The following is a 26,194-nucleotide window of genomic DNA, read 5'->3' as shown; positions in this document are numbered from 1 at the left end:
CTTTTAACACTTTCTGCTTTTTCTTTCCTGCCTCCTTAAATTTAATTTGTATTTTATTTAAAACTCCTCCCTTTCTTTTCCCCTTGTTTTGGCTGCCAGTCTATTCCATTTCCTTTTCAAAAGGTGAAATTCATGCTCAAATAGTTTATTGACGATTGACTTAGTGATTGACTTTGGACATCCTTTCAATTAGATTGGATTCAGTTTTCTGTAAAATGGCTGACAGAATGTTTCTAGAGACTTCTAAGTTCATTTTGCTGCCACCATCATGAGTTACATTATCAATTAAGATTAATGACCCTGTTCCAGAAGCAGCCATTCGAACCAAAGCCATGGCACTGCCTCAACCAGGCTTGACAGATGAGCTTTTATGTTTTGGACCATAAGCAGATCTTTTCTTTCTCCACACTTAGGCCTTTCAATCGTTTTGGTAGAGGTTAATCTGAGGTACAGAACAGGTGTAGCTTTGTATTTTGTATTTGAATTCCAAGTTGGCTTCCGATTTTTATTGCTTTCAGTATGATCTTAAATGTCTGTTTCTAAGGTCTTTTTAAAATGGTGGCTTGAGATTCTGTCACCCGTACCTTTTTTCTCATAGCTCTCACAATGTTTCTGTCATTAACTGCTGTCGATTTACTCGCCCTTGTTCCCTGACTGGTTATTAGGACAGTTCACCAGTAGTTTCTTTTTCCTGAAAAAAGATATCTGCCCCATGTTTGTGATAGATTTGTCCTTTTCTCTGCTTCAAAATGGCTTGCTTTTCTCTCATCTCTCACCAACAGTTTTAGATTCTTCATGTTGATTTATCCTTTCAATAAAAAACGCTTTAAACAATCAAAGCAAGTTTGAACAATTGCTTTAACAGGCCACATGTGAGAAACAAGAAACACTTTTCAGGAATGTGTTCCAATATTTATGATCCCTTAAAAAGTTAGATGGTCCAAACTAAATTTTTTAAATATATCTAAAGGTAAATATTAGGAAATTAAAACAGAATTTTTTTCAGTAATTTCATATTGATGTCAGAACCAAATGTCTTGCTTGGCTGTTCCAAGGACAGTTAACAAAAATGGTTGTGGTGGATCGCTGTGGACTGAATGAGGGTGAATGTGAAAATGAAAAAATTTCAAGCATTTAAGGTACAGTAAGATATTAGTAAAATATTTTTTTCGAGCTAACCTTGAAATCTTGCAAACAAATAAACAAAATTACATGGTAACTACAAAACGTCAGCATTTATTAGACCAGTGAGTTTGCAGAGCTTTGCTGAACTTGTAATTTCCGAATTCTGCAGGATGGTGTTACAGTTTAGCATGTTTTTTAAAAGGATTTGCTGTCTAGCCACATGTTCCCCTGTTGAATTACATACATTGCGTGTCTAGCCAAATGCCATTTAATAATTCTCAAAGGATCGAGGTAAAGTACAGTAACTTGAATTTTTGACATGTGCATGAACAGGCTTTGACAGTGTGGAGTAAGAAGAGCCACCTGTGAAAACTTTCCGCCAGCCATTGCAAACATTTGGACTCATATGTGTCAGTGTGTTATTGTCTTACATTATTTGCATCTCACATTCTATTCTGACGGTTTTCCCACAATCAGTTTCATAGAGATGATGCCACCTTCAGGGAAAATTCAGTTGGTTTATTGTACAGCATTAATCTATGACACTTTGTCTGTTACCTGTATGTTGATACCATGGCCTTAGTAAAGGGAAGTGAGGGCAGGGCTGGCTCAAATGGTTAATGCGACTGATTGGAAGGTCGGGGGTTCAAGCCCAAAAGCTGCCAGTGTTGAGCTCTTAAACAAGGCTGTTAACCCTATCTTCTCCAATGGCTCTATATCCTGGCTGACCTGTTCTCTGTAAAGTAATTAAATCTTCATCTTAGAAGGTGAAAATAAGTAAATGCCATGCACTGGCTAAATATATAACCATATCAGATCAATTAGCTGAATTTACGATAAAAAAATGCTTATAATTGCTTGAGGTATGGTATAAGGTATGGATGAGGTATGGATGGTTGAATAATCTGCTTGATTTCAACCTTAGCTTCAATGTGTTTGTTTTTTTTCGCATTAAGAATAAACATTGTGTACAAAGGATGGGTTTTAACATTTTCATTCACTTTTATGTGTCTTTTCCAGGAGAAAGAAAGACTGTGGTTTCCTGCATAAGGATGGTTAATAAGACAATGACGCTGGTAAATGAGAGTTTCTGTCACCCAGAAAACCGGCCTGCACCTCAAGTCCGTCATTGCAACACACATCCTTGCCAGTATAGGTGAGTGAGGTGCTTTAATGAAAGGCATAATAGAAGAAGTAAGAGTAAAAGTAGAAATGTGCATCTCTTTTCCACTCTGATTCAATATTGTGATAAATACATTTAAAGCAGCTGAAAATCGAATATGAATTGGTTTATGGCTGTTTTATTGCAGTGTGGGAAATGTATTTTGATTTACTGTTAATTAACCAGTTGTTCGGTTACTATGCCTTCTTTAAATAGACTGACATGACTCCTTGATGGGACTTCTTGGTGTAGAGAATTCTCGCCACTTGGTTGTTACTAAAAAACAAAGAAGCCATGCCTCCTTGGTTGGGACAGACCAACAGCTTCACTGAACCCGAGAAGTGAAAAACAAAGAAGTGCCTCTTTGGTTGACACCGCTAGGCAGAGAGGCCACACAACCTTGGTTGAAATGAGTGCAGAGGCCATGTATCTTTGATTGGGACTGACAAGTAAAGAAGCCATGCCTCCTTGGTTGAGACTGACTGACAGAAAGGCCATGCCTCCTTAGTTAAGACTAACAAGCAGGGAAATAGCATCTTCTTTGCTAGGGTTAACAGACAGATACATCCATCACACTTCCTTCTATGGGATTGACAGGCATAAAGGTTACATTACCTTGGTAGGTACTGACAAGAAGAAAGTCTCCCTGCTTCCTTATTTTAGACAGGTAGACAGGGCAGCAACATCCCATTGATTGAGACTGGCAGGCAAACAGGGCTCGAGTACTTGGTTTTCTCTATTACTGAATCAGTATTATCAAGTAATATTTTTCAGTTTTTGATTACTGAATAAAATGAAAGCAGTTTTTTGCTGATTGAATCTTTTGGACGTTGTGTTAATCTCATATATCTTTGATGTAAATTGAGCCCTAAATATATCAGAACATGTGTACTGTTGAACCGCAGAAATTAAGACTGTGATAATTAGTTATAGTCTGCTATTTTTGTTGGAGATCACGTACGGCTGTGGATGTGGATAATGTCCAACTGTTGAGATGTATATAAATGGTGGTGCTAGTCTTGCCAAGTCTATGCTGATTTGGAGAGACGCTCATGAAACTATATGGCTGAGGCAAGTCACATTCCAGAGCTTTGTCAACAGAACTTAAATGAAACCCGGTCCAAGGATAACACATAGCAACTCTTTATAAAAAGTACCTATGCAAAAGAATGGATCAGATTTGCGTGCCCATTATTGCTCAGAAATAATAATACTATGGTCCATTTGTATCTGAATCCAGGCTGAGGACATTATTGAATCATCTGCTGTTGCTGAAATGAGCTCCCAAAGCGCACTGGTTCACTCGTTATACTTGTCTTTTATTGGACCAGTGTGCGTCTGCAAAAAACAGATTTGTGATTTACATTTTTTACATTTAAGGTCTCATTGTTGCACTTTTAACATCTGTATCCTAACAGATGGCGTTACCATTTATCATGTTCTTTAAAAAGAACCACATTAAGGTTAACTACTTTTTAACAAAGTAAAACTTAAAAGTATAGTAAGTTATTTAGCGAATAGTATGCAATAATTCCAAATAATATAATTCAAAAAGTTGTTACTTAAGTCTGATTTTGTCATATATATTTTTCAAATGCTATTAGAAGAGATGATGACATTTTTATGACAGTTTTTTTTACAATGCATGGTCTATAATTTGTTTAGTCTGGCACTGTTGGTCATAACTCCATAAAAAAAAAATCTGTTTGTTATCAATACAGGCTTATTTATTGAGCTAGTAAAAACAGCTTCGATAGAGGGCCAGAATACATTCTCAGTTGATGTGTTTAGTTTAGATGAAAATAGGGTTTAGAAACTAATAGTGCATTAGTAGTGCTTAGCATTGCAGGGACAGTTTAATTGTATGGGTTGGCTGTCTTGGATCAGTGGATAGCATCTTAAAGAACCTACAGTAGGCAGCTTGGATTGAAGAACATAGAGCCTAAACATGAATTCTGATTTTTGTGAGAGTTTGTTTAAGTAATTTATCTCTGGGGATCTTCTTAATAGTTGCATTATGTTATGGTTTTTAACACACCCTCTTATGAACACCCTTCCCTTTGAGAGACTTATGTTGCTGTCTTAAAGTTCATTCCATCTATACACACAAAAAAATCAAAGTTTCATTATTTGGTAGTGACAGCTAGTTATGTACTGTAATTATGTAATTACTCATTCAAATATACTGGCCATTATGCTATTGTGACTGCATAGCACTAGTAAAACATACTTCATATTTAAGCGGATGACCATACGTTTATGTTTTTATATATATAGTGATTTTATATATGATATATGTTTTTATATCATTTAGTGATTTTATCCCTTAAAGGCATGACAAGCATGACATGAGCTCAGCAGAATAGTGTTACCAGTTTTATGTTGCAGAGCATATCTTGTTATAATCAAACATTTAAAGCCTGAGTAATCTGGAGTTCAGACATGAAAAATAGCAATTAAGAACAGGAAAATATGTGCTACCAGAAACTTCAAAAATGTCTATAGTTCTACAGAGAGGCCAAAATCAATGTAGCTGTCTAGCCAAGTGTTCCCCTGTTGAATTACGTAAACCAAGTGTCTAGCCAAATACCATTTAACCATTCTCATAGGATTTGAGGTACTGTAACATGAATGGGAAGAAAGTGTGAAGTAAAAAGAAGAGACACCTGTGAAAACTGTCAGCCAGCCATTAAAGACATTATGACTCATTTGCCTTGTTACCCTGTGTTATTTATGCCACTTTACCATCACTGTGTCCCCTGTTCAAAGTGTCTGTTTTTTTTGTTTGTTTTTTTTTTGTCCAACATTTAAAGCCTTGGTTGCAAGAGATGTACAAAGAAATCTTTATATAAGAGAAGGAAATGAGCTGCCTGACAATATAAAATCCAGAAAACAATAAAAGCAAAAAAAAAAAAAGTAGTGCAGTCCTTTTATAGACTTTAAATTGGGTTTAGGTTTATTACAACATCAGATGCTCGGAGAAAGAAGAGCTTCCCGCAGGTTCCAGATGTTTCCCTGGTCCCAGTTGTGGCGTCACTGTTGAGGTTATTATAGAAGTTTATGCTCTGACACTATTGTTTTTATTCTCTGATGGACATTTAGTGATTTATTGCTTATTAAATCATACAATCCATGACCTTCGTGTGACAGTAGAGAGATAATGGTCTTTGCCATATTGCACTGGGTGGATACTGTCACTATGATTTAGTGTGGTTCCTTAGAGCTAATTATTATTATGCAAATATGTCATGACATATGCTCTTCATGAATGCAGTTGCATCACCCAGTAGGCCTTTTTCTTATCAAAGAGAAATCCAGGACAGCTGGATGTAAAATGTATTCGGGTTTCTTCAAAAACTGTCAGTATGCTTGTCATGGGTTAGTCAGAGGCAAGACACAGGCAGAGCCGACACAGGCAACTCCACACTTAAGATCAATTCACTCACTGGCCACTTTGTTAGAAACCCTTTCTTATGTGTTCTTATGTTTACGTTGGCTTGGATTTCACAAGATGTTAGAAAGGTGTAGATGTCCAGTATCAGGTGCACGTTCATGTGCTCCTCCACCTAAAGGTTAGACATGTTGTACATGAGGTACTTTTCTGCTTACCAGGGTTGTAAAGTGTTGATTTTTTTGCAATGCTGTAAATGTCATGTCAGCTCCAATCGGTCTGGCAACTCTCCTCAGACCTCTCATCTACATGGTGATCTCCCTTGCAGAACTTGTCTTGTATTCTGAGTAAACTCTGGAGAATGTTGCGGCTTAAAATTCTGCAGCTGCTGAAATGCTCAATCCACAAGTCACTGAGATCCTGTTTTCTCCATTCTGATGTTTAATGCAAACATTACCATAGAGCTATATATCTGCATTTTTTCCTGGTGAAGCTCTTCATAAACTGCACATAAACTAATACAGATATAGCTATAGAACAACATCTGGCTGTGTTAATTATTACATAAGTCTGCCGGTAAACTATTATTTTTTATTTGGTGGCCAGTGAGTTTATTGACTTCTTAAAAAAGTGCTTCCACGACTTTTTTTCTTGTAGCTTCTGTGTGGAATTCCAGTTGACTGCAAAAGAAAGTTCAGAAATTTTACATTTTTCTCTTCTTTTTTTTCCCCCTGAGAAGTACAGTACTGTCTTTTGTCAGCAAACTTTAAATATATTACGCAAACCTTAAACATTGGTAATTAATTATAAAGCGGAGTCTCAGAAAATAGAAAGTTTGTCTTTTTTCTGGAAATTAGTTTGTGAAAACCTTCAAGTCATTTTTAAATGTCAAGGTCACACACCCATTAACTTAATGCAGCCTTTGCATGCTTGGATTTAAAATGCCAGGCTTAGTTTGATGATTGGAACAAACTGGAGCCAGAAGGAGCAGCGCACATTTCACAGATACTGTATTTGTGCTGGTCTCTGGATCTGGATCAACTTCCAAGGCTGGGGTTAGAATTAAGGAATTGCTTTGGTTTGCTCTATATCCTGTCTACAGTAGGTGCAAGAACTGTCCTTTTCTGACAGTTTCATTAATCCTTGCTTTATTTCCTCTCCTCCTCTCTCAGATGGGTGGCAGGTGACTGGGGTGAGTGTTCAGTGACATGTGGAAAAGGTGCACAACAGCGTGAGGTTGGCTGTGTGTATCAGCTTCAGAATGGCTTGATCGTCAGCACACGAGAACTGTACTGCCTTAGTGCGAAGCCGGAGAGCATTCAACACTGCGAGGGACGCCACTGTCTCACTGCGTGGGATGCCACCGAGTGGAGCCAGGTTTGAAAATGTCCTTCCAGTTTTTGCAGGTGCTATGATGTAACATACTGTAAATGGACGACTATGCAATGGGATGACAAATTTCTTGCATTTTGAAACATTAATTTAAAAAGGAGTGTTGTAACTGCTGCCACAGCACTTACCTTACAGCGTACCAGTACCCACAGGAGAGTGGCATAGAATATCGCAAGCCTCATAAGATACATTAATACAGTAATGGCAATGATGAAACATAATTAAACATTTAATTTAAATGATGACCATATAGATGGACCTCTAGGGCAGTTTTGTCGCAGCAGGGCAAAAAAGAGTGTGGTGTGGAAAGAAATGGATTATATTATCTAATACATTGTGAAAAGTAATCTTAAAAGACCAGCAAAGAAGATGGTCCGGACAGCTGTGGTCGTTGCATTGTTGGGATTAAAAAATGCGATGTTAGGGCAAACACTTTAGAATGGCAGGGGCTGAGAAAAGCAGCAGATGGGCTAGAGTCAGTAGTTTTATGCATGATTATCTAATTAAACAATCATGTGACATTTGGCACAGTGCATAAAAATTATGCAGGGCCATCTTTCTCCAGTTTTCATCTGCCACGTTTTGGAAAGTCTGTGTCCACTGTAGAATTAGATGTCTAGCCTTAGATCAGATGACATGAGTGAAAGCTGATGTGGTCTTGCGCTATTGTTCTAGAGTCTTGTTTCATCCATTCTTTCATCATGTTTTCATGTTCAGAGTAAAGAGTGGTTACTTGAGTTACCATTACCTTCTTGTTAGCTTAAAGCCAGAAGATCAGAAGTTTCTAAAACCACTCAGTCCAGCCTGTCTAAGGTCTATAACTGTGCATTGACCTACAGCAGTACAGATGTTTCTATTAGAAATTGACTGTCAGTGTGTGTGGTAGCCCTACACGATCGGCGTATATTACGTATAATGGGATGTCACTATAAGAATTTAGGGATATATGGACCATATGTAACTGTGATTCTTTAGGTTGGCCTGTGGAGGGCACTGTGGTAGCTTTTGCTTCTGACTTTTTCTCTCTCTCTTTCTTTCCCTCCATTCTTCTCCATCACTTTTTAATCTGCATCCAGGATGTTGTATTCTATCCACTACATTAAGAAAAAAGCTTCCATCATTGGGAAACTAGTTAATAGGACACCATAGGGGTGGCATTTAACGAGTCTGTTTTCTTTTCCTTTTTCTTCCTTGTTTTTTTCCCTATTCTTCTTTCTGTTCTTTTTCCTTCTCTTTCGTACTGTTCTCTCTCTGTCTATGGCTCCAGTGTTCATCTAGTTGTGGGCGGGGCATCAGGAAAAGGACAGTGACATGCACAAATCCTCAGGGGCTCTGTGACCCTGCCTCCCGTCCCAACCACCAGGAGCCATGCGAGGATTACTCAAAATGCTACGAGTGGAAGACAGGAGACTGGTCCAAGGTACGCACAGACATACACACACACAAACACACATTGATACATGCAATTACTTGCACTTTTACAGGGAAGTGTAGATTAATTTATCTATGAATACACCTTAAGCTAAATTTCAAAGATAAATAAGCTTGAAGGATGCACAAAAACAAAATTGTTCCCTTAGTCTCCCATAGCTCCTGACATGCTCTTCAGATATTTAAATCTATAGTCACAATTTCCTAGTATAAAGATAAGATAAAATTAAAGTACATTTGTTGAATTAAATAAATGGACAATATGTAGTCATGATACTAAACGCACAGGCATTTATTTTAAATGTGCACGAAAGAAGGCTTCAATTTACTAAAGGGTGTAAATATTGGAATGGAAAGGTGTCATGTGAGTCCAGGTTTACTCTATCCCAGAGCAACTGGTGTACTGTAGCAGGGTAAGAGGGGAAGCATATGACACTTTTCCATTCCAATATTTACACTCTTTAGTAAATTGAAGCCTTCTTTTTGATTAGCTTCACTAACAAAAAAAGTAATTCCAGATGAAGCAATGCACTCAACATGCCTCTGGAGGCAGTGTTATGTTCTGGGGTTGCTCCAGTTGGGCAGGTCTAGACTCGGTTATATTATGTGGCAATAAAATGAAGTCAGCTGATGAGGTCAAGGCACTGAATGAAACAGGCATATTCCAGGATTGTACTGTAATGCCAAGGTTCGTCAGGCTCAAATTGTGAAAGCTTTGTTCTGGGAGCATGAGGAGTATGTTTTAAATTTGTACTATTTTGGACACTGATAAGGTACAGTACTGTAGGATTCTAAGTTTAGTGCTATCTACTTGACTCAGATTAATGTAATGCTTGCATCTAGTATTGTTGATCCTGTAGTATATTTTGTAAGAGTTGGTTGGTACATAATAATTAGTTCTCCTTAGTGGATAATTAAGATTAGTTTCACTCTCTTAGGTGCAAAATGTGGGCAGGGCAATGACTCTGGAATTGCCATTTCCTTGAAGAAATTGACATGCTCATAAGTCTTTTTCCCCAGTGATAGCTCTCCTTCACTGTCCTCTGAAACTTCAGCATCCTCTCTGACAAGTGCTAGTCCCATTTAAGTCTCTCTCTTCTTAATTCTTTCTCACTGACATTCAACAGCTGCACTCTCACACCCATGCAAGGAAATTCCTGGACCTGGACTTCGGTTGTCCCTCTGTAGCTACAGATATCAATGTTGGACAGTTTCCTAACTTTACAACAAAAGATATCCTACAAGTCATCTCCTCCTCCAATCCTACCAACTGCCAATAGTTTTCAATCTCTTCCACAATGCTCCAAACAATCTTACAAGGTTTTCTGCCCTTTATTACAGCTATTATCAGTGGTTCCATAACATCTGGTCATGGACCAGCTGCATGCAAGAGAGCAACTCCCATCTTGAAGATTTCCACTTTGGATCCAGCAAACATTAGCAACTATTGAGTAGTATTACTTCTCTCTGGTCTTTCCTTGAGCGTACTTTTTATAATCACTTGTTTCTTTATCTCTTATAGCACAACCTTTAAGATCCTACCCATTCTGCCTTCAAAAGGTCATCTGTCCTCATCCACCTTGACCTTTCAGCACTGGAGGAGATATGAAGGGATTCATATCTCCTCCATGCAGACTCTACCCTGGTGTTCCACACAGCTCTTCTGTTATTCTGTTATAGTTGATCCCTTGGTGAGGTCATATCCACACATGGGTTTTAAAACCACTGCTACAGTATGTTGATGACACTTAATTTACCCTCTCCCTCCCTCCCACAGACACTCATGTCCCCTCTCAGACCTCTGCATGTCTGGAAGTTATGTCAGCTCATCAGCTGAAAATTAATCTCAGAAAACTAGATTGCTGGTTACCCCAGGTGATTTGAATTTTCCATTTAGGAGCTCAAGATATTCCTGATATGATCATACCTCCAGTCACTGCACACAACCCTGGGGTAGCAATTGACAAGCAACTGTTATCTTCCTCGCACATTGTTATGCTCATATGGTCATATTGACTTTTTCTTTACAACATTATTCAATCCACACAGGCCACTTACTGTATGTGCTTCTTCAGTGTCTTGAATAGACTACTGAAACTTGCATCTGGCAGGTGTGCCACTGTGCTCCACTTGACCTTTGAAAACAAGTCATGCAGCTGCATTCGGGATTAGTTGCATTCTCCCACAGCACCCCATTACTTTGACCCCTCCATTGGCTTACTATACTGTACCTGCCTGCATCACATTTAAATCTATTGCCTGACTGCAAAAGCCAAAAACAGGCTAGCACCCAGTTACCTCAAAGCACTCCAAGACACCATCATACCCAACACAACACCATGCTTATTCCAATCCTTTAACACTGCTCGACTGGTCCCACCATCTCTCAGGGTACTGGTAAGGCATGCATCAAAGATCAGTTCTGGTATCTACTGTAGGTGGTGGTACAGTATGAACTTATTCTAAATATCTAAACAGCTGATCAATAAAAACAACTCTAATAAAATACAACTGTATTTTATACTGATTGGACTGTAAATGTATATCAAAGTCACTTCTCAGGCAACAAATAAATATGAAATGAATGATTTGGGTTTTAACTTAAATAAAATCAAAATGATAGGACATGCTAGACATGGGAGATGCACACGAACAGAGAGTAAAGATACTGTTAAGAGTACACAGAGTCTAAACCCCACTGAAAGTCTTTGGGATGTGCTAAAGAAGGCTTTGCAACCTGCTTCGACTCTGCTGTGATCAGTATAAGACCCTGAAAAAAAAATTATGCAACTTTGAATAAAAATAAATATGATGATGTTTCATAAGTTTGCTAAAACATTGCCGTTGTGAATTTGCACCGTAATCAAAACTAAAGGTGGTCCAGTGAAAATTAGTGTGTAGCTTTTTTAATCCAAAGACATAATGAGAGAACATTAATAGTAATGGACAGTGCTTTCCATAAACCAATATATAATAATAATACAGCAGCATGTCCACTTTATTTTCACCTCATCTATGCCTTAAGTGTTGGCTATTTTAATCCACACTTTTATAACTGAAGTGCAAACAGACAAAAAAAAAAACTTCAGCACCTCAATATGATGACTGTGATAGCTTCTTTGCTAATAATGATTTTTGTGGCCAAAAAAAAAAAATTAAATAGAATCCCATTGGTCTAGATAGCCGAATCTCTTTACACGCAGGCTCGAAAAGCTGTGGCCAGTTTTCACATTTGCTGCATTTGCATGAGGGGAACGTGCACAGATGGGGATGTAGAGCGACTTCATTTTCACCACTATTGTTTCAGTTCAGTGATGAAGATAAAAAGATGAAGCTACATTATCTGTATTATCTAGAATATGACTGTACTGATGGTACCAGCTATAATCAAAATCCTAATTATAAGGGAAGTATAATTTTTCTTGTATGCCCCTCGGAGCATGACTTGTTATCAGTCTGCTGGAAGTGCATCCTTTGGATGCTGTGGGTTGCAGGGTAATGCCTCTATGCCTCTATGGATGCCTTTATGGCCTCGTATTAGGATCTGGGGGAGTCTGGACTCCAAACTTTGAAGGCCCTATGCATGGCAGCCAGTAGTGCACTGGATGTTCTGGTGCCTTTCTGTCGTGGCCAGCATTGACTTTTTCCTGCAAGACGAGCTCCATTGATTTTTCTGTGGGATCAGACCAGAGAGGCTGGCCTTTTCTCCCAACAGGCATAAATGAGCCTTGGGTCAAAATGATCCTGTCACCAGTTTACTGGGATATAATTGCTAATTGATGTAAATTGGTTAATGTTATATTGTGTTAATGTCATGGCTGATCATTGTATATTCCTTATGTGATACATTTCTCCTTATTATTTATTTCTGCTGAAATAATAACGCTGAAGGTTTAGATTAAATTACTAATGAAAAAACGAAACTCACCTGTCTGTTTCAGCAAACATGCTGAAGATTAAGTCCTAAAAAGGCACTATGTAGATGTTTTTACGGGCTCATGTGTGCGAGCTTTTATTCCAGAAAAAGACATGACTGCATAAATAGCAACACTAAATTGTAGGTGTGTTTTAAATGAAAGTGATGGAGATATCTTTTAACCAAGCCTGTCAGACACACACTTGTACATTTCAAACTGCTACTAATTAAGTGCAAAAGCAATGGAGGAGATAAAATAACAATGAAATTATGGTTCTACACTTTAAAGAGTGTCAAAAATGAAGTTTATGGTGAATGCAATTTCTGGCAAAAATTAAAATAAATAAATAGCCACCATATTAATTTAAATAATACATACTTAAAAGTCTTTGATTGGATAATTACTGCAATGATTAATATGGGTCGATTTATTTGGCCTCCACCAAGCAAAGAAAACAACTTGGGAAATTACTGAATTGAGAATTAAGAACTAACTTCAGTTAGTTGAGTTCAACTAGGAAGTAGTAGTAGTGGCGGCTCGGTGGTCTAGTGGTTAGCGCTGTCGCCTTACACCTCCAGGGGGCAGGTTTGATTTCCGCCTCAGGGTCTGTGTGCATGGAGTGTGTGCATGTTGTCCCCGTGCTTGGGTTTCCTCCAGGTACTCTGGTTTTCTTCCACATTCCAAAGACATGCAGATTGGGCTAATAGGTGAAATTGCCCGTAATGTGTGAATGTGCATGGGAATAAATACAATCATCACCATTGGCCTCAACATTTCCTAGTAATAGTAGTAGTAGTATTTTTTAGTTTGTATTGACAACTTGATGTTGTAACGAAACACTAAATTGAGGTGAAATTTTTATATGTATTCAGAATTTTATTTTGTCATCCTTCTTATTTTAATTTAAGAAGATAATTGCTGTGCTATTTGTTTAAGCAGTGCATTCTCCTGCAACGAAAATGTGATGACAGCTTGAAAGATAATCTGACAAGCATTTATCTTCTGTACTTCCAGCTCACTGTAAATTGATTCATAAAATAATTTGGTCTTCTCAGTTTCTCCAATTATTATGTCCCTCTGATATTATCTGTGAATAAAGATTATCTCAATGGACCCTAGAACATCGAGGCAGCACCACTACCCACTGCGCCACTCAATGAACTTTATTTAAAATAAGAATCGACAAAGGTGTCTTAATTTTGCTGTCGGTTCTTGTATAACAGTGAGATTGTACAGTAATAACACTCACTGACAACCAATTATAAAGACACATACTGTAGGCGACTTGAAATCCACCCAGCTGCCTCGTTTAACGTTTTAATTAATCTGTGTTGTTGTACTGCTGTCACTTTTAGCCATTCCCATTCCCCACATTTCACTGTCCCTGTTATACATTTAATCATTAATTTTTCACGTTTTTTTCATGCTGTCATGCTGTCATGCTGTGAGCACGTACAGTGTTAAACAGGAGCTGGTTCTCCACAGCTAGTCTTTATGGAATTGTATGTAGCCCTTGATGCAAAGCAATGTGAAAAAAAAAAGTTATTACCATGGTAATTAAAATGTTCTACTTGATGAACATGCTTGGTACTGTTAAGGGTGCAACTCTCACTCACTTACTCTTCGTCCATACCGTTTCATCAGGTATTTCAGGAGACTTAGGCCACTAAATGGTAGTGCCAATCCATCCTCAATTACAGTATACTCTATGGGCCAAATTAGCCTAATCCCCATGTCTACGGATTGTGGGAGAAAACCCACCAAGCACAGGAAGAGCATGCAAACTCCTTGCATACTAACCTGAGGCAGGAATCGAACCCGGACCCTGTAGGTGCACGGCGACAGTTTCAACAAACGTCAATTGTCAGGAATAACAGATGGTTGCAAATGCTGACCCTCTTTATTCACAGTGAAGAAGTGCAGACAAATGATGCACACTAAATTAGGGAACTATAAACTATGACCTCTGGCAACAAACACAAAGTACACATGACAGATGCAGTATGCACAGCAGAACAGCTAACAACTAGAACAGGCACAAAAGTGCAACAAAGACGCAATGAAACACGGAATTTAAGTACACGGAGGTAAACAAGAATCGTGTTGTTTCAGAAATAAAATCAGAAACAGTTCAAGCATGCACATGATGACCGACATACTGTATGACGTGTCTCAGTGTCTGATAGTTGATGTATTCCAGTGCTTTTCTGATGCTGCCATGACAGCAGTATAAATTAACTATGTACTAAGCAAATGCAAATAAGAGAAGTATTATAAATGGTTCTACTTTTTATAGTTCTTGCATAGAGGGAGTTTCATTGAAAGCAATTAAAGTGCTACAATAATTGTACTCAGCATTATTTAGCCTGCACATTTGCAGAAACAAGAAATTTTCAGGGTATGATCACGGGGTAAGGGGTTACAGCTACTGTACAGTAAAAGGTAAGGATATGAAAACACTCTGCTGCTACCGTTATCATGTAACTGCTGCATTTGCTTCTTATATAACCAAAAAATCTAATCAAAAAGGTACTTTAATTTCCTTATTGTGGGAGTAGATATGGATTCACATATAGGATTTTTTTTCTTCAACTTGAGTTATTGATGCAACAGTGGCACAGTAGGGTATGGCTAGGTTTATATTTTATACCTAATGAAAACATTAAGAAGACAGTAAGAATGCCCCAGAGCATCTAGATGTTGGCTACAGCTTTTCATCACTCTTTATGTTTCAGCTTTATGTTTCTGTGATAGTGTAATAGTGTGTATTTATGTAGCTATAATATGGATCAGCATTTCTAAATGTACCTTTTCATTTTGAACCCTTGGGCAAAAAAAATAAAAAATAGAAAAACAATAAATGAAGATCAAGCCCCTCGTTCCTGTCCTCATCACTCTCTGCATTTGAGAGGGTTATAATATAAGCATTTATGAGCAAAGTTTGAGTTTAAAGGCCAGCAGAAGCCTTGAGCTTGTCCCATGTGTCGTTACAGACATACTTTACAAATACAGCTCAGTGTGAGGAAACTCAAAAAAGGAGGATTATGTTCCCTCTGTGCTCTAAGCACTGGAGCATGGTTCAATTTCATCCACCGCAGAGAAAGGAGGCGCAGGCAGTGGAGATGTGTTGATCCCAAGCAAGGTTGAGAAGGACGGGGCTCTGGTTTCACATTAAGGTAAAAACTGTGGTTTCGGGTCAAAAAGGCTGGGAAAGGTTAAGTTGCTCAAATCTGGGTCACACTTCTATTGACTTTTTTTTTTTTTTATCGGAATGAGGAGATGTATATATAAGTTATATAGCTATCAGTTTAGCACTGGGAAAAGGACCTTAGTTAGACCATTGCTTGAGATGTACAGTACTTCATTTTGACAGGTAAGTTGTGGAATGGGGTGGAAGACTTTTGGTGGTCATAAACTCGGACAGCCTACTCCTATCCACTATTTCCAGATAGTTTATGTCTAGCTTACGTTGCATGAAACAGCTCAAAGCAGCAAAGCAGCTAGAGTTTGATAGAAATCTTTGGTATATTTTTATGTGGTGCGGGTTAGAGAGCCGCACCATGGGATGTAATAATATTTATAAGAGCTTGGGTAGCTTCACAGTCTCCTCGAGATCGAACTCTCACATCCCCACTGGACAAGTAAAGCCTTACTATGGGCTTATATGTTATTTATGTGTTTATTTATGATTTTTAACTTGGAACAAGAGCACACACTTGACAAGTGAATGTAGACTTGCCCTATCACTTTCCCTGTGCTACCTAATGATCACAAAAAGTGCGCGGGTTCGCCTAGCAACCGTGCGTCTATATGACGCTCTGTCTGTTCAGAACTCCGTGGGGTAGCCGCCTGCGGATCTGCCTGTTCTGAACAGTGCAGGATGTTTTCTTGCGCTCTTCCCCTCATGAGATCCGTGTTGTTACATATATAAATTACTTTGTGTGTGTGTGTTGGGATACTTCTTAAGAGCTTTGAGATCTTTGGTTTAATTACAAGCGGTTTCCTCTTCCCTTCAAAAATATTCATGTACAATACTGTGCAAACACAAATAAATGCTGTAAAACAATAAAATGTAAATAATGAAACAAAGTCAGTCCCTTTAGTTCCAGGTGCAGTTTGTGCAGTTATGTAAGGTTATGTATGAGCTACCACGTTTTACTGAGCATCCTACAGAAGTTCTTCTGAGCACTCTGACTGTTACACCTCAGAAGAACTTCTGTAGGATCCTTCCTTTTTTTTTTAGAATAACCAAAAGTTGTATTTATTTATTTATTATTTATTATTATTTATTTCATTTTATATATTTTTTAAATCAGGCAAGAGAACACTATTGTTTCAGGCTCAGGAACCAGAGAATCAGATACTGTATGGAAGCCAGCATGTGCGAATCCCATCCTTAGACCTATACAGTCCCAGCTGATAAAGTAGAGAGGCACACGAGAGTGGTGCTCATAACATTTTTTTTTTTCAGAAATATCGATAATATTAGGCATAGCTCAAAGGCTAACTTTGTTGTTTTATCTTTTCTTGTGTTTAATGGCGTCTCACAAACTAAGTTGGTGCATACTGCCACCTGGTTTATCACAGAGTGTAGATACAAAAATAATGTGAATGCTGGCCAGCGGCGAAGTGGGGAGGGCGTAGCAATTTTTTCCTGGGAATGGTGGAAATCAATAATGCCTAATGTGAAAACGCCTTTGGAGATCCATCAGTTTAAAACTCTAAAACTTGGTTAAGAAAATGGTAGGTCCTTGGACATCATTTGAAGACTGTCAGAAAGGCAGCTGCTCAGACACTCCAGAACAGAGTTTTCATGCATGCCTTCCTTGTATTCTGAAAGATGTTGGGGCCTGTTACACAGTGCTAAAAGATCAGAGGGAGCGTGGTGCAACTGGCCTGTTCTTGGCTTTAAAAGCAAGAATCAGTCAGTATGTTTGCATAGTTAAGTTGAGCTACGGTTATAGCTATACTAGGCCATTTACTTGGACGATGTCCATGTCCCAGTAAACAATCATGGCAGCGGAAATCAATTTATTGAACAAAGTATGTCCAAATTTCCTGCAATAGGTGGTGATATGCTCTATTTCATCTTATTTATATGTATTATACATATGTATATAGGCTGACCTATAATTCCACAGGCTGAAACAATTGAAAAACAAGTTGGCCTGACTGACTTAAATATGAAGTGGGAAGAGACAGGAAGCCAATTAGGGATGCAATAATGGGGTGATTTTAGCATTCTGGATCAGCTGCAGAGATCGAATGGTGCACAAAAGTAGACCTAACAGGTCTCAAAATAAAAGACCAGACCAGCACTCAGATAATGTTTGTGGATAGAAATAGACTAATCGAAGAGCCTCTGAGTGGCACAGTGTTAAAGTGCTCGCCCTATTATTCGGAGATCATGAGTTCGATTCCTGGGAGATGCTGTAACCTCTCGCAGCCGAAGGTTGATTGGTCGAGCTCTCCTCCGAGTGTGTTATGCCGCCCCAACGGTGCGTGAGCGAGCTGTTCGGCTGGCGTCACGTGGTTCGGTGGAAACATGTGATAGTCTTTGGCTCTTTTGGAGTGGTATTAGTGGCCTTAATGTGGGAGCCCCCTAGTGACTGGGAGCAGTTTTATGAACCTGTTGTGTCAGTGACCAAAGGAATAATCATAGAGTTGTCCAAGGAGATCACAGGATTCTGACAGGGGAATGAATTACTATATGTAGGAAGAGCAGCAGTTCGGGTTTGTTGGGATTAAGACTTTACAAGTAAATTATTTTGATTGTGAATTTAGCAAAGTTAGCACAAGTCAATAGTCTAAAAGTCTTGATGTGGTTCTGGTCTCTTTGTAGATGTTGCATACATTCAGCCCAGCTGAGCTATAAAATCTTTTATCCATTTGGATGATGCAGAATTTTTTTATTTTTCCATTGATTTATGTATTGGAATTCCAAGTTTGTTCAATTCTGTGAAACATATTGTGAGTGCTGGAAACAGATCACACAATTAGATGCTACATTTGTCAACTGGATGGGAGAATGAAATTGATTCAATTCTGCCAGCAAAATTATATAATAGTTATAATTTTACAGACTCTGTGTATTATCTTTTCAATCTGTGCATTGTATACAACAGCAGTTGGCAATTAATTCTGTGGGTGTGTTTTTATTGATTTTTTTTTTATTTTTTGGAACCATGGGTATGAATATACTCTTTTTGTGGATTTTGTTGGTATGATGGGTTAGACCTAAATATATTACCATTTTACAGGATTCATTCAATGATTATAATTACTGGCAGAAAGGGCCAGTTAACATTTTGTTATGAAGATTTAAGGATCGTTATTAGACTTGCCAGCGCAATTTACATTAATTTGCATGTCACTGTCAAATAGTTGAGTCCGGAACAATGCACACTATATAAATATTGTAGAGTTTCAGTTGCATAGTGCTTTTCCAATTAACAGTAAATTTAATTATAAAGCAACTTTACAGAAATCCATATACATGTTTAGATGTCTAATCAGGAAGGCAGAGGCAACAGTACTGAAAACAAATGTTCTTGAGATGAAATGAGGAAGAAACCTTTAGAAGAGCCAATCCCTAAAGGCAACCCATCCTTTTTCAAGTTGACACTGGGCAGTTGGATCGTTAACCGATATGCTTTTAAAATGTGTACATTACAAAGTCATAGTACTAAGTGTGGTGAAAGGTATGAGCATGTTGTGAATCTTGGTATTGGCACGGCACAGTCTGCTTAATTACTGCAGTAATACAGTTTACTAGTATCCAAGTGAGATTATCCACTGAAGCATGGCTAAGACCTGGACATAAGCTGTTTTGGGGAAGTGTAACTATTTAGGGTATGCATGTGTGACTATCAACAGCAGCAGAAACAATTCCTCCTAATGCATGGCACTGTTAGCATTTTGGCTGTAGAAGTTGTCTTATTAGAATGTGGAAATGTTGATGCAGATTTGTAATGCATTTGCAATTTCATTTAAATAAATTTATTCATCTGGTGCCATGGGTGGATTAAAAGTAATTTCACATGCAAAATGTTATTGTCTAATGCAAATAAACAGGCTGATAGTCAGAAAAGAAAGGATTTCACAAGAGGTCAAAAAGGACAAACAGATTTGCCCCAGGTGCCTTCATTTACCAACCTTAGTATGGAGCAATACCCACTGTTTAATGCATAGCATTTTTCTTTTAGAAAGTTTCTTGGCTTTATCCTAACTAAAAGCTCAAAGATCTTTGAAGCAGTAGTATATCCCTTAAGACTAGTATTCATCCTTTCAAAATTGAATCTGAGATTCAGACTTGGCTTTGATCAGTAAAATAGACGTTTTTATGGAACACTTTAGTGCCACTGTGCCATGCCACTTCAGCTTATTAATGCATTTAAAAGTATGAGCATGCGCTATACTCACACACCACAACTGTTCAGATGGTTTGCTTGAGTCTCACTTTTTTTTCTATGTTTCTTTCATGTCAGTAGAGACCGACACACCTGTGAATTATTACACCCATTATGCTGATTTGATTTTGAATAGGCCATTGTGGCTTGTGCGGGGACATGCACATTTGTAAATGAGTTTGTTTAGATCATGTGCTACCACTCAAATTAACAGTCTGTGTTTGTAGAATATCATCTGGATATCTTCAGCAGAAAGGGCTTGAAAAAACATGGTTACATTTACATTTGGGCATTTAGCAGACGCTCTTATCCAGAGCGACTTACATTTTTATCTTATTACACATCTGAGCAGTTGAGGGTTAAGGGCCTTGCTCAAGGGCCCAACAGTGGCAACTTGGTGGTTGTGGGGTTTGAACCTGGGATCTTCCGAACCGTAGTCCAATGCCTTAACCACTGAGCTACCCCTGGCCCACAACAAAGTTGTAGAAGAAGAACTTCAGTGATCTGCACACAGCATAAGTAATATTATTTGGCATTAAGTGTACAATATTTACCAGAGGTGGAAATTAAGTATGTTTACTTTATTACTGTAATTAGGTTTTTACATATGCAAAATATGCAATAATCTTCTTGAACAGTTAATGTTGAGATGTTTCTGCTACTTATGATCTTTAAAGCCTTCATAACGGCTCTAATCTGAGGTGCCTTTAATTGGTAATTTTTGTGGCTGGTAACTCTAAATGAACTTCTCCTTAGCAACAGAGATGGGTTTTGGTCCTGCTTTCTTGGGAAGGTCATCATGAGAGCTAGGTTCATCATGGTGCTTTATGTGTTTTCCAAATTACTGTTCTTGCAAGAACTATTCCAGAACAGCTGATTTCATAGTTTTTAAAAAAAAAAAAAAAATCCTAGAAATCTGGAAATCTTTTCAATGTAGAAAATGAATACAAAATTGTTTCCAAAACTTTTGACTGATACATCCAAACTCTTTTAGTGGTACTGTATTTAATGGACAAAGTTATTTAGCCTGCAGTTTAAATTCTTAGTGAACTTTTAATGCATTTGAAGAAAAGCCAGCATTTATATCTTATGCATTAAGTGCTCATTTGTGTTTAGATCTGCCAAGATGTAAAATTAATAGAATCTGTTCCAGGTTTGTGGATGTGCATGTTTATTAGTGTGTACTGGAACAAGCTGATTGGGTTAAGCTAATGTGTTGCCTGTGAATAAAACCTCATTGGGGAGTTGGTTGAGCATGAGCTTGACAAGCACACTCATTCTGCCATTTTTCATCTGTCTGTCTCAGAGGAAGTCCACTGATACATTATTCAGGAGACATTTGTTAAATAAGAACTGAACAGCAAAGACATATTTCACATTTCATTTAAATCATGGAATTGTTTGACAGTCAGTAATATTTTCACTGCTACTACATACAAAGAGGTGGTTATGGTTTAATCAAAGTATATATTTTTATGGAAGAAACACTACATTGCCTAAAGTATGTGAACAGCTCATATAACTTTTATATACAGTACAGACACTTTCCAAACTTTCAGTTTTACTTAAAATAAACTGATTTACTTTCAGTGGAACTAAGGGACCATCAGAACAGCTTCACTTCAATGAGAACTTTTAATTGTTTTATTTTATTTTCTAAATGCCATTGTATGCAGTCAACACTGAATTAATTGTAACCTTTTGGCAGAAGGGGTTGTGTCTAGCTTTATACCTAACATCTTTATTGGTAATCTGTCTTTCTTTGTCAGTGCTCATCATCCTGTGGGAAAGGGCTTCAGTCCCGCGTGGTCCAGTGCATGCACAGAGTGACTGGTCGTCATGGCAGCGACTGTCCCACAGTCCTAAAGCCGCCAGCATACAGGCAGTGTCATCAGGGGCCATGCAATGAAAAGATTAATGTCAACACCATAACTTCACCAAGACTAGGTAAGAAAACCACTTCCTATATTCAAACTAGATTCCACGTACCTTATTCAATTTCTATGTGATTTTTCTTTTAAATATTACACAGATAAAAATTTTTGCCTTAAAACCTAGACGCATGATGAATATTTATAAAGTGTATCTGATCCTGTTTCATTTTGTCAGACAGTACAAGGACAGTTAAAATCAGACTGCCAGATCAGAGCATAAATAAACATGTTTCAACGTAGTTGGTAATAAGATAATTAATATAGTTAATCTATCACGTAACCTTTTGGAAAAAAGGGAGAAAGATTCTTAAAGCGGTGAAGGTCATCATTGCATTGTGAGATGTTTTCCTCAGATTGGAGAGACAAGGCTGGAGAAAGGAGAGAGAGTGTAGAATGCTCTAACAAATGATGCAGATGTCCTTTTGAGTTGTAAGACGTTATAAAACCATGAAATTTATTTTAAAAACCTGTATGACAAGCTTCATCAACAAGCCAATTTAAAAAATCTTATTTAAAATAAAATGTTTTCATATTGGTTACTTTTCCATACACTACATTAAGTCATATTTTATTTCCCTAGCATTTAAAACAAATATGAAATCAAAAATATAAAGGAATTCTTGGTTAAAATTACTTTCTGACTAAGATATAACTGATTTTTATATTAAAGCATTGAAGCACTTGTGCTCATACAGCGTTTGTATGGCGGATTCTCTGCATAATCTAAGATTAAAAACAAACGGATAAAACACTGCATGTGTTTAACAAAGAGAAGTCTATAACTGTTTATGTGGTAATACTTGAAGGTGTCTCTAGTGTCTTTGTTTTATAACAGTCATAGTGCTTTGTAAAGATTCCCAGAACATGAAACACTTCAAGAAAGAGTTTTAGGGTTCTCAGCAGAATAAAAAGCCGGTATTTATATTATAGAGTGTGTGAGGGATATAAAGTAAGTGTATGTAAAACCTTACTGGAATTAACTTGTCTTGTGTATGTTCTGCAACATTAAATCTACTTATAAACCATGGAAAAACCTTAAATTATTTATTAATAAACTAAGTTTTATGGCAAATAAATAAATAAAAATTCACAGCCATTTCTGTATTTTATTTAGACTAACACACTGCCACCCTACCTATTTATGGCATCTTAACATGCAGGTACAGTATAATATAATATTTCCTTGAACCACTTAATATGTCCTCTTCTTTCATTTGACAGCGGCCCTGACGTATAAGTGTATGGGAGATCAGTGGACGGTGTACTGTCGGGTGATCCGGGAAAAGAACCTGTGCCAGGACATGCGCTGGTACCAACGCTGCTGCCAAACTTGCAGAGACTTTTATGCCAGCACAATGGCTCGCGAAAGTTAATGAGACTGGCACTTCTTTTTACATAGCAGCTTAATTTTTATGTCCTCTTTTTGTACTGTCATAAATGACACTGTGTATATTGTTATTAAGGATTATTGGATTTTAAAGCAGTAACCGGTAAATTGATGCACATGTCAGAATTTTCGAATGGGAAGCTTTTGACTTGAAAATAGTGCAAAAGGTCTATGACTTTTTTGTTTTTTTCATTGTTTTGCTCTAAACCAAAGTTGAAAACATGAGAGGCCATTGGAGATGACTTCTTCAGCATAGCAGCTTGGCTGTTGTACAGTAAGCTGACCACTTAGGAAATGATTGGGCTTACTTTGCTTTGTAAAAGCCACTGGTTGGCCAGTAATTGCAGTACTGAGCAATGAGACATTATTGTTCAAATATTCATCCTCTAATCTCTTATTTCTTCCACATTTCTTTGAGAGATCCATTAATGTCCATTAAGTGCCTTAACAAGATTGTGTGATCCGTAATGCCCTGGTTTATGGCATCAGTTGCACCCTATAAGCTGTGGGCAAGCCATTGTTGTCTTAAGAAAAAACACCTATAACTGCTAAATAGGGCAAAGTAAAGACTTTTGAGAAAGGACTTTACATTTGGAACAAAAACTAAATATACACAGATGAGCCATACCATTAACACAACATAAAAAAAAAAACAGTTTTAATACTAACCAATTAGTAAAACCATCAAAATGCACCCAGCAGTCACTCATGCAAGTGGGAATTAAAGGCCAGCCCAATCGGTCTGATCCCACAGAAAGGCTAATGCAGCACAACACGCTGAAATCCTGGCCACAATAGAAAGGCACCAGACCACCCAGTGGTCTTCAACCCAACCTCCAGTCTCCTCAGATCAAGTCCAAGCTATGGAGGGTCCACCCCTTAACCCATAGCACCCAAAGGATCCATTGCTAACATCCTGGTGCTAGATAACACAGGTCACTTTAGAAGGCCTGTGACTTGTCGTGTTTGATGTGCCAGAGCTGCCAAGGCAACACCAGAGGAACCTACACAGTATGGGCCATAATGATTTGTGTTGCATGTGTTATGGCTGATCGGTGTATGCCCAAGAGCAGCTTGGCCTTATCTGTGCACATACATTGGAAAAGATTCTAAGCAAACTTGCTGGTGCTATACACATACAAAGGTGGCAACATTTACAGATTTGACCCATTGATGTGGTAAAGTGTAGCTGAAAACTTTACTTTTCTGCAGTTAAAGAAATGATTATACCAAATATAAATAAAATTCAGCAGATGAATTCAGTTCAACCACCTAAAGGGGAAATGACTGAAGTAGAATGACATTCTCTTGCTTACTGTTATGGTAGCTTTATTTTATTTTTTTTGCACATTTTATCTAGGTGATGTTTGACCCATGGTTTCACAAGCATCTGTAATGTTAACCATTAGAAACCAGCTGGGTGGTGCTAAAATCCCTTTGGTGTAAAACCAAATGGGGAGCTTCATATTAAGTAGAAATTGCTACTTGAAAGTAGCCATCACACCAGACCTTTACCTCACCCTTTGCCACACATTTGAAAAAACAACAACAAAAATAGCCATCTCACTATCGCATGTGTTTCTTTTTGCTTACTAGGAGTTCCTTGTTAGAAAAGCAGGCACCTTCGTACATAAATACACTACAGACTACCAAAACCTTGTTTGCTAATTCCTCTTCCAAAGTCAAACTGGGTGTGTTAAAGTAGAGAAAACACTGAAATTTGTAGAATGAGGTGTTCTCAAGGACCAGGTTGGAAGCCTGGGGTATATCCTCACTATTAACAGTTAAAACTTCTTGTAAGCTGCAAGGAGGCAACAGTGGCAGTGAACTTTTTTTTTCATTAACAAAGTCTATTGAGATATTGCCACTTATTTCACATCTGAAAAAATACTATAGTTTATAATATGAATTATTATAGTATTTACTATAGTGTTTTTTTACTCTATTTTAATATAGCAATTACTACAGTAAGGTTCAAAAGCACTATGGTATTTACTCTAGTATATAGTTGTATTTACAACAGTAACTACCACATGCCATAGTAAACTGTAGTATTTACTATAGTAATTACTAGACACCCATAGTAAACCTTGGAATTTTCTAGTGTAATTACTACACACCGTGGTAAACTGTAGTATTTATATAGTGATTACTACATGCTGTAGTAAACTGTATTATTTTCAGCTGTAATTACTACACACTCTAGTAAACTGTAGTATTCAGTACAGTAATTACTACATGCTGTAGTAAAATGTTATTTCCGGCGGTAATTACTAAAAACTGTATAAACTATAGTATTTACTATATTAATTACTACAAGCTGAAGTAAACTGTAGGTTTTACTGGAGTAATTACTACACGCTGTAGTAAACTGGAGATTTTTACTACTGTAAATGGTACATGCTTTAGTAAACTATAGTACAGTATGTACTCTAGTAATTTCTACAATTTGGAGTCAACTATAGTATTTATTTTAGTAATTACAACAGACTGTAGTAAACTGTAGTTTTAACTACAGTCATTGACTACATGCTATAGTAAACTGTAGTATTTACTAGAGTAATTTCTACATTTTGTAGTAAACTGTAGTATTTAATATAGTATAATTCAGTATTTTACTATAAAAATACTGTAGTAATTTTAGTACAGTAAAGTTAAAAAACACTACAGTTTTTACTATGGCATATTCCTTTGGTTTTATACTTTGTTCCGTGTAATGTTTTGGAGACTAAGATCAACCTACTAAAGACTTGACCAATTTCTGTCCCACCTTTTTTCTTTGAGATTTCATCATTGTCAGCACATTTGTCAAGCACCCCTATTTAACAACTTCTTTCCATGCCTACAGGACTTTAACTATATTCATACTAATGTATTTCAATTTGTATTTCTAGATTTTTATTAAGTACTGTTAATGTTTGCTACCTTTTAAAAAGAACATTGCACATTTTTTTTACATATGCAAGAAGAGTTGATGTTTAATTAGCTTATACTACCCTTTTCTGTTTCTAGGAGTAATTCTCAAAAAAGAAAGCGATTACAATGC

General features: G+C 37.5%; 1 protein-coding gene across 5 annotated transcripts in view; it reads left to right on the top strand.

Moving 5' to 3' along the window:
- The window catches only part of adamts17 (ADAM metallopeptidase with thrombospondin type 1 motif, 17), a 151,894-nt gene extending 126,341 nt beyond the window's left edge, over positions 1-25,553 (top strand). For all 5 annotated transcript variants that reach the window (XM_053512463.1, XM_053512464.1, XM_053512461.1 and 2 more), the window contains 5 exons: positions 2,146-2,281; positions 6,851-7,055; positions 8,338-8,490; positions 21,597-21,774; positions 22,983-25,553. In XM_053512463.1, the coding sequence (XP_053368438.1) occupies positions 2,146-2,281; positions 6,851-7,055; positions 8,338-8,490; positions 21,597-21,774; positions 22,983-23,134 (824 nt within the window). In that variant the 3' untranslated portion in view covers positions 23,135-25,553. The remainder of the gene's footprint in view (positions 1-2,145; positions 2,282-6,850; positions 7,056-8,337; positions 8,491-21,596; positions 21,775-22,982) is intronic.
- Positions 25,554-26,194: the final 641 nt, after the last annotated feature.

Source organism: Clarias gariepinus, chromosome 15 (genome assembly GCF_024256425.1).
Source record: "Clarias gariepinus isolate MV-2021 ecotype Netherlands chromosome 15, CGAR_prim_01v2, whole genome shotgun sequence".
NCBI classification, from domain to species: Eukaryota; Metazoa; Chordata; class Actinopteri; order Siluriformes; family Clariidae; genus Clarias; species Clarias gariepinus.
Note: the sequence above shows the minus strand (reverse complement) of the source record. Positions and strands in the feature narration are given on the sequence as shown.